A 9,414-nucleotide genomic window follows, 5' to 3' on the forward strand; every position below is an offset into this window, starting at 1 on the left:
TGCTGATGCTAACTGTAATGTTTAGATCTGTAAAGTTTAACCCAGCTATGAAAGAGAAAAGTCATGAGTTAGCTAGCACATGTGAGTTCAGAGCTTTCACTCAAAGGGACTCGTGCGTTACACAGGGTTGGCTTGAATCACAGCCATATGAACACAGCTTATGTATTGAATAATGTACTTCCTGAATTTACACATCAAAGGAATACTCAACACTTTGTAGGATAAATGGTAGGTTCAGTTAGCATGGTTTGAAAAATAAAAAAGGGACTTTTTCTTTGCGGGTTGTTTAATGGTAAAGTTGAACATGTTTGGATGTTGCCTTCAAATAGCTATATAAGCTATATTACCTGCTTGTCAATGAATTGTTTTGGATAATATTTAAACTTAGCGTCACGAGTAATGTGGCAGGTTATTAATCTAATGTCATCATATCATAACATACAGCACAGCGTTTTTTTTAAATGTGAATTTGTTGAAACACATCAGTGTAAAATTCAAGGGTGATTCTCGTGGAAGTTGATGCAGTCTTCTCCAAAGTTGATGAGGTTTCTCAGAATGCTCAGGATCAGCGAGTCCACGTCATTGTCGAGGGTGATTTCTTCATGGTAGTTCTTCTCAGGGAAGATGCAATTCAACGGGATTCCCACATCTGCACTTAATTTCTCCATCTATGTTAAATTACAGAAACACAACTTTACCAATGACTGCAGGGTTTTGATTAAGATCAATCGATTGATTGGACAAGTCTCGTAATCTGTCTCACAAGGTATCTTTCCCTGGTCCTCTTACTACAAGTAAGAAACCACCAAATAGTTCTTATAATCACTTCTATGGACTGCAAAGTGTTTTTCTAGACATCAGACCTTGTAATGTTTTGTTTTACTACACGTCGCTTTCACCCTTTCACAAACACTTGATACAGTGATGACAGAGGCTGACGCGAAGAGCCTGATGGTTTCCTTTAACTTGGTTGACTTTGATACAGATTTAGTTCTTTGGTTCAGACCGGATGGCTAGCAGAAGACCAAGCTATGACTTTTTGTGAAAATAATTTCTATCACTTATTGAACTTACCTGTTTCTTCAGGTAAGTGACCTTGTACACACTCTGTAAATCTTCTCTGATTTCAGGATAGGCTACATCAATCTTGGTAAGGATGACAACTTGAGGAATCCCTGACAGGAAAACAAACAGAAAACTACTGAGGTCCTGTTCTGAACTTGAAGAAAAGTGTAAAATATAAAATATCCATCTTAGATTTCTGCTCTCACCCAGATCACTCGCTTCCTCTCTGATGTCTTTAATCTTCTGCAGAAGTTCATGTGGCATTATAGATAACGTGTTAGCGGGAATGACACAAACCAGAACGTGCACTTTGTCGTTGTCAGTTGGAGATTTCACGTAGTCTGGATCATTCTCTGACAACTTAGAATCAGGATTGAACTGGGAAACATATTGTTACACAGTTAAAGAAGATACAAGATGGAAAAATGCATATTCAGTCTAATGCAACAACAAACTTGTTTTGAGAGAAATAAATTTGGCACATTTTCCAGTGACTGTACCTGATAACCTTCCTTCACGTGTCCCCTCAGAGCCAGTTTGACATCATCCACATGGAGTCCACCTTGTGGGCTTAGGCCCATGATGTCATTGAAGACAAAGGGATAAAAGACCCCTGAGCCTCCTTTCTGGATCTTGTAGGTTGTGTACTGTGAAGACAACATAGAGAAAAGATCAGTTTGTTGGTGATGCATTCAGAATCCTTGATCCACCTTTCCTTGCGCAACTCACTGATGTTGAAAACAAAACATATTTACTGAAAATGCTGCCATCTCCAAAGGTCAACAAGTTAAGCCTGATTTATACTTCTAAGCGATTCCACGCCATAGGTTCGCATAACTCCCATACCTACACAGAGGCCTACACACGTAGCTGAGGTGCACCTCCTCCAAAATGTAACTAAGCATAGAATCTACGCGGACCGCAAGTCCTGTGATTGGTCCACTCGGTGGCATTGTATTTCCTGTATTTACAACACTTCTGATATCCCCGCACATGGGCAGTGTATTTCATCTCCTCCACGCTATTCTTCATGTAATCATGTCTTAATGATTAACAGCAACATGTATCAGCTGTAGATGAACATAACACGCTCTGAATCGCTGTGGAAAAGTAAACAGAGATCGTAGCGGGGCCGAAAACAGACGATCAGACTATCAGAGAGACCGCACTGCCCTCAAGTGTTTCAGCGGTATAGTACTGCGTGTCATTGACACATTGTTGCACAATTATGTGGTGCTCATGTCAGCGCCGACCAATACTGCGTAGGGTCAACGCAGAAGTATAAACCAGCGTTTAGTCCACAACACAGTCTACAAACCGTAAAGGTCAAATACAATGTAGTAAGTACAGTGTAGCTCCTGTTTGCAGAAGCCAGCAGGAGGTCCTAGGGAAGCTAAACTATTCACTACTGCTCAATTCGAAATGGAAAATTTGTTGGAGAGCTTACATGAAAGGACACAGATTTAACCATTACTCGTGCATTACTTAAGCATTAATTAAATACAAAATGTGTACCCTTATTGTTAATAATTGACAGAATGGGTAGCCTAGTGTTTTTAGTCTGCAGTAACAAAACTCTTCATACCCTTTTGGTAAAACTGGAACCGTGGATAGCTGCCAAAGCGTGTATGTACATTCTTCCATGTAGGACGCTTTGGACAGAGTTGATAAAACTGGACTTTCCAGATCCTTCTGGCCCATGAAGAAGAATCCTGATCTGCTGCCCTTCACTGAGAGGTTTGTAGTTCTTTACATAATCCAGAGTGCTCTGTTTGTCTCTGTTTAGGAAAGGAGGTGATGCATTAGATTATGGACATTATTATTATTTTACAGTTTCCATTTCTGTTTGATGTCCGAGTGCCATGAAAGAACTTAGAATTAATCAGGATGTCAGGAAAATTGAAATAATAAATGTAATAAATGCAGACACGTACCCCCAGTTCATTGTCCTCCATGGCTTGACTGGAGCTGACAAATGCATGAAACATGTTAAGATGAAAATTATTTTCATGCATCAACACCCCATAATTTTTCATGACAGATAACTGTGTAGAAAACGATCTTACGTGGAGCAGGCACAGGTTTGGACTCGCTTCCTCCCATACCTGAAGATTAATATAATAATAACAAAGTGTATTTGTAAGGCACTTATCAAAACAGACGTTACAAAGTGCTTACATCATAAAAACACAATAATAAATAAAGCATGAGGGGAGACATGTGGGCTAGCAAGACAATATAAGAGGAACAGCTGAGTAAAAGAGAAACTACTAAAAGCAATTAAAGCAAAACTGTTAAAATTAGTATACAAAAATAAACAATGAGTGAATGAAAGAAAACCTTTAATACAATTACATTTAAAAATAAATGTAGCATCATGGATAAAACAATATTACAAAAAGACCTTTTGATAAAAATGTGTTTTCAGCTGTGATTTAAAAGAAGACACTGATCCTCAGGTAGGTTGTTCCACAGTCGTGGAGCCAGAAAAGCGTCTTGCTCAACCTTAGATTTTAAGTTTGCAACGGGAACTTTGAGGAGGTTCCTGCCTGAGGATCTGAGGCTGCGCCTGAACTGATAGGGTGACAGCAATTCCCATATACATGTTCTGGGGCCATGAAGTGCTTTAAAAGTGAAACCTTAAAATCTATTCTAAAAGCAGTGGGCAGCTAGTGTAGGCTCATTAAAACCGGAGTAATGCTCTCTCTACTTAGTTTGGTTAAAAGTCTTGCTGCTGAATTTTTTTCTAATTGAAGTCGATTAATATATTTTTGATTTATACCTGTTAAAAGCCTGTTACAATAATCTAATCTAGAATAAATAAAAGCATTGATAACAGTTGTGTGTCATTAAAAGTCAGCATTGATCTGATCCAGGCAATATTTCTCAGAGGACAATAGCAGATCGCACGATCTTATTTATGTTTTTCAAAGGTTAAGTTGCTGTCAAAGGTCACTCCCAGGTTTCTGTCATTGGTTTTTACGTTGTGTAACAGGGAACCAAGGGAGGACTGGAGTGCAGGGTGCATCTTTTCTGGACCAATAATGAGAATTTCTGTTTTTTCAGAATAAAGTTTCATGAAGTTTGCTGACATCCATAGTTTAATATCTTTCAGACAGTCGTTGAGGAGTGAGAGGTTATTAGTGGTGTTAGGTGTTACAGGGAGATATAGTCGTGTGTAAGGATGCAACAATACGTGTATCTGTATCGAACCGTTCGATTCAGTGGTCACGGTTCGGTACGCCCTATGAACCGAACGATACGCAATTTTATATTCATTTTATCAACTTCCTACGAGGCGCTCTGTGCTGAAAGTTCAGCGGATCTGTGCTGACTCCTCCGGGCTGCATGGTCGAGCGCAGGTCCACTTAACTGCACGCTCCTCCCACATTCATTCAGTCAAAGCTGCTCACGTTTGTTTTAACTGTGCTTTATAAGGAAATGTATATTTCACCATACGACGGTCTGCTGTGTTCATATGTTCACGTATGTGTGTGTGAGCGCCCGCACAAGAGGGAAGCACAAGTGTCCTCTTTGGTTGCAGAGCAGAGTTGTTCCGTGGTCCTGTAGTGATGCTAGACTGGGTGATGTGTTTTTAAAGTGCGTATATGCATTACTTGTGGTCTTATACTGCATGCTGTGTAAGACTTCAGCCTGATACCGGACAGTATTTTCCTGTTGTTATATCGGGGGCGCACCTGCCGGGTCCCGCCCCCCCTTGGAAGTCAAATCAGAAGTGATTAAGGTTCCCTCTCTCATAGATCAGGTCCATACCTTGTTCTTTTATTTAACAGACTAAATATCCTTATGTTATTTATCTTATTTACATGACGGGATGTCATTTCTGTCTCTACATGGTCGCGCGTTCACAATTCTCCTCTGCTCTCTATCGCGCACGGCAGATGCGCACGCAGACAGACAGACAGACAGACACACGCACACGCACACGCATGCACGCAATCCCTCCATGCACAGCAGAACATGTGTCAGGTAGCTGCCCCTGATACATTTGATTTAATTTAAAAACTGCTTTTGAGCTGAAACAAATGATGGTAATTTCAATAAACTACAAGTAAAGAAAGGCATGGAAATTTCTCTTTTTCTGTATCGAAAACATATCGAACTGTGACAAAAACGTATCGAACCGAACCGTGGAGTTTGTGTATCGTTGCACCCCTAGTCGTGTGGCGTCAGTGTAACAGTGGAATTAAATATTGGGTCTTTTTACGATTTGGCTAAGGGGTAGCATATATAAGGAGAACAAAATTGGTCCTGTCTCTCTCCAGCTTTCCTATCCAATAAAGGCAAAAATGGCCAAAAAACATAACTTTAAGGAAATAATAATCACCAGCTAAATAATTATATTACAGATACGACATAAAGATGATTAAAAATCTGAAATTTCAGGTAGAAAGTCTGCCATAGAGCAAGGGGGTCGATAGATAATTGCACAGATGGTGGGTATGTCACCCTTAATCCCAAAAACGAGAACCTTAAAACTACTGAGGTCAGTTCATTTAAAGAGAGAGCATTTGATTTTTTTGTCAAACACTACAGTTAAGCCCCCACCTCTTCACATAGGGTGAAAACAATCATACATCGGGGGCATACTTCATAAAACGATTACAGTTAACCTCAGAGCTCAGCTTCTCTCATTTCTACTGACAAAATAACACAACATCCTGTCACAGCAAACTGTATTCATTACACTGAAAACTTAACCCAACCCTAAAATGGTTATTTCATCATACAAACTAATTGAAGGTTTCTAACTGGCTTTCTTTTAAAGCTTCACATTGTAATCACTTTTTAAAAATCATCCTGTGTTCATTCTACCAGAAAAAAATATCTGCATTCACACCATCAACAATAACAAGATAATTATCACTTAAGGCAGTATGAAAATACACATTTTAGGATGAATACATCATAAACTCTGTACCTGGGTTGTTGTTCTAAAAAATGAGAGAGACCGTACGAGCCTCAGACTCGTGCTCCAAACATATCAGATCATTTACTTTCACTTCTGTGATGGTTTGACAATATTCAACAGTTACCTTTTTGAAGTGAACAAACCGCACCAACCCCCCAGTCTGACATTTCCTGTGTTTTTTATTTTCACTTTCTTTTTCTTTCTTTCACAGCAAAGTGTTTCATTAATGTTCAGTTTTACTTAATTCTTTGTTGCCAAAAACATTGAAGTCAAATTCAATAATAATCATTTATGTGCAATTATAATGCATTGTGCAGTCCCGGGCATTTTTTTATTTATCAGAGATCGGCATTCGTGTTTAAGATGATCCAGGTGAACTAGTACTGTAATCTGGCGTACCCGCCATCTTGTGCGATTAACCTAGGTGGAGCCGCACACGCATCTTTGTTTAACCCAGCCACAGGCTCCACCATCTTAGCTCATGTTTCATGTATCCAACATGTGGTAGGGCCCCCATATTGTCTCTGTTGTTGTTTTGTTGTAGAAATTTTAGTCTGAAATCTGAAATGAAGACTTTAAACACCATACTGTCTTCTTTACAAAGAAGGTGACCCGCATACAGAGGTCATACAGAGGGTTCTCTGTCAGAGAAGGCAAGGTTATGCAACTTGCTCAAACCAGCACTGTGGTCTGGTCTTGACAGCGCTGTAGGCGTGAAGAAACATCCGGCGAGACATGTCGACCAAATATAAGGCACAGTAAAGTCAGAGGAGCAAGCTTAATTAACCACTTCCTTTACATAAACTTTGTGTTACACCAGACAAAGAGTTTAAGACAGTCACGCCTTAAACTCTTTGGAACTGATTTGGGTTAATCACCAAATTCGTTAAGTAGAAATTGAGAATGTGTCTGCAACACAACAGAGAAAAGAACTAAAGACCTCCACACAAACTAGTCAAAGGAGGTGAAGTGATGTGATGCTGTGTGAGAAGCTAGAGATTGTGCTGACCAATCAGAAACTAAAGAGGAAGTGCAGGGAAACTGAAAAAGAAGAAATGTGACTTTGAGGTTTTATAAGTGAAAGAATGAAATTCAGAGCAACTCACAGAGTAACACTGACCCGTGTCTTACAGAGAAAAAGAAGAACAACCCTAAAAAGATGAAACAGCACACAAGGCAATGTGCAGGTTACTGGAAATGTCAGCCTGGGGAATGGTTTGCCTCCCTCAGATGTTTCCATACAGCAAAGCAGTAACATTTGAAAACAACAGAATGACTTGAACTACTTGAATGATGCATAGTGTTCGCAAAGCCAGGACTATAAGGAGAACTCATGCTCTACGAGACAGGAACACACTGTCACAGTGTCACAGCTGGACTTGATGACAAAGGAAGTCAACAGAAAATAGCAGCCTGCCGCCCTCTGCTGGAGAACTCTGACTGTGATTTTTTTTTTGCCTGATTTGATTTGACTGCAAACCGGATCGAAATTGACATAAACAATAATACTTAAAGAAAAAGTGATTGATACCGTAAACTTCATTGGAAAATATTCACAGATGGCGGCCATTTTCCATCGACACGAGACAAGGGAGCTCAGGGACTCCAGGTTAAAATACAACAAGGAACTCTGCTGAAATAAAAAAAATAAAAAAATCTTACGTTGAGGCTCTTTAGGTTTGGACTTTCTTCCTCCCATACCTGGAAGATAAAACAGTTGCAGTAAAACTCAGAGCTGAAGATTCTTAAAAAACTTGACTCAACAACTCAGAAGGAAGAACGAAACACACACAAGTTTAGATTGGCTAACAGCAACGTTTGTTTACTTATTACTACGGACAAAACAGCAAAGTAGTATTTATATCAGTAAAAGCTGGCCAAACCCCAAACTAATACAGCTTAGTTAACAGAATATATGTTAAAATTACAACTAAAGCATGTATCCAGTGAATCAAACTGCAGTTGGAATAACTTGCTGTCTCTGTCGTGTTGCTTGATACATCTTAAACTCACATATCAAAAGTAACGTGTTTCTAAAGCTTCAGTTTAAGGTCAGCTTTCAAAAGTTATATTCTTTTCTATCCCATCAGGAAAAAAACTAATCAAAAGTTGCATTAAAGTCAATCAAACTCAGATAAATACACATCTGAGGATGAGTGCAAAAGTGACTGAATGAGCCTCAGAGGAGTGAACGTACCTGTTCAGGTAGCGATCAGATAGGTCCGGACAATAACTCTCACATTCATTCTTGTCAGATTTCATGTGAGCGTCATCTGTTGGAAGATCTAAACCCTGCACCGACCTCACACTTTGACGTTACACAACACTGTCTCACACCAAAGGGTGTTTCTCTTCTTCTGTCTTTTAAGAAGAACAAGGAATCTTAACTTTTAGCCAGCTGGTTGAAACATAAAGCACTTAGATTTTAGATATTTAATGTTAACTCCAGAAATCTTGCTTGTTGGCTAGGTCTCAGCAGATGTGTGTCTAACATGAGTCTGGTCCTGCTGGAGGTTTCTGCCTGTTAAAGGAAGTTTGTCCTTGCCACTGTAACTTGCTAAATGCTGCAAAGTGCTCTGCTCATGGTGGATTAAGATGAGATCAGACTGAGTCCTGTCTGTAAGATGGGACTGGATCTGATCCGGTCTTGATGTTGGGTCTTTGTTAATAATAGAACATAGAGTATGGTCAAGACCTGCTCTGTTTGGAAAGAGTCCGAGGAGAACAAGATGTTGGGATTTGGCTTTGGCAAGGACACACTTCCTTTAACAGGCAGAAACCTCCAGCAGGACCAGACTCATGTTAGACACAGAGAGAGAGAGAGAGAGAGAGAGAGAGAGAGAGGGAGAGAGAGATGATAGTGGGGAGACAGTTAGTAGTAGTTGTAGCAGCTGGAGTCTGGCACGTCCACAGCAGCAGAGATCCAGAGGAACCTACGAGACAAGGGAGCTCAGGGACTCCAGAAAGGTCTATGGTTAGTAACTTTTATGGGACAGGATCAGACAGACAGGATACCAGTGTGTCAGTCTAAGCCTATGGCAGCATATCTAAGAGCTAGTCCAAGCCTGGGCCAGCTTTTAGCCTTTAAACCTTCCAAACAAGTGAGTTATAAAAACATTCTTCCCCTGTTCGGTGTGTACGATGAGAGAAATGGGCGGTTCACACAGTTTTCTTGTACCAGGCTGTAAACGTTTTTATTTCTGCTGTAAAAAGGTGCATTTAACAACGAGATCTCATGGTCACTTGAGGAACTGCAGCTTCAACATTAGATCCATTTTCTAACCCCAGGAGATTATTGATTTCTACCCGTCTAAATCACTCAGTTGTTCATCTACTTGACAAAAATATATCCGTAAAGTCCAGTGTGAGTGAGGTTTGATTGCAAAGCTACAAAAGCAGAGACACTGAGGTTCAGA

General features: G+C 40.0%; 1 protein-coding gene across 1 annotated transcript; it reads right to left on the reverse strand.

Annotated features, from left to right (window-relative positions):
• Window positions 1-268: 268 nt before the first annotated feature.
• LOC117824115 (interferon-induced protein 44-like) lies at window positions 269-6,114 on the reverse strand. Its single transcript, XM_034699511.1, has 8 exons — window positions 6,008-6,114; window positions 3,132-3,170; window positions 3,000-3,033; window positions 2,651-2,843; window positions 1,566-1,712; window positions 1,272-1,443; window positions 1,075-1,175; window positions 269-668 (listed from the first exon to the last, which is right to left on the reverse strand). Exons 2-8 carry the CDS (start codon window positions 3,166-3,168, stop codon window positions 495-497), a joined length of 858 nt encoding a protein of 285 aa, XP_034555402.1. The 5' UTR covers window positions 3,169-3,170; window positions 6,008-6,114; the 3' UTR covers window positions 269-494.
• Window positions 6,115-9,414: the final 3,300 nt, after the last annotated feature.

This window comes from Notolabrus celidotus, chromosome 13 (genome assembly GCF_009762535.1).
Source record: "Notolabrus celidotus isolate fNotCel1 chromosome 13, fNotCel1.pri, whole genome shotgun sequence".
Taxonomy (NCBI): Eukaryota; Metazoa; Chordata; class Actinopteri; order Labriformes; family Labridae; genus Notolabrus; species Notolabrus celidotus.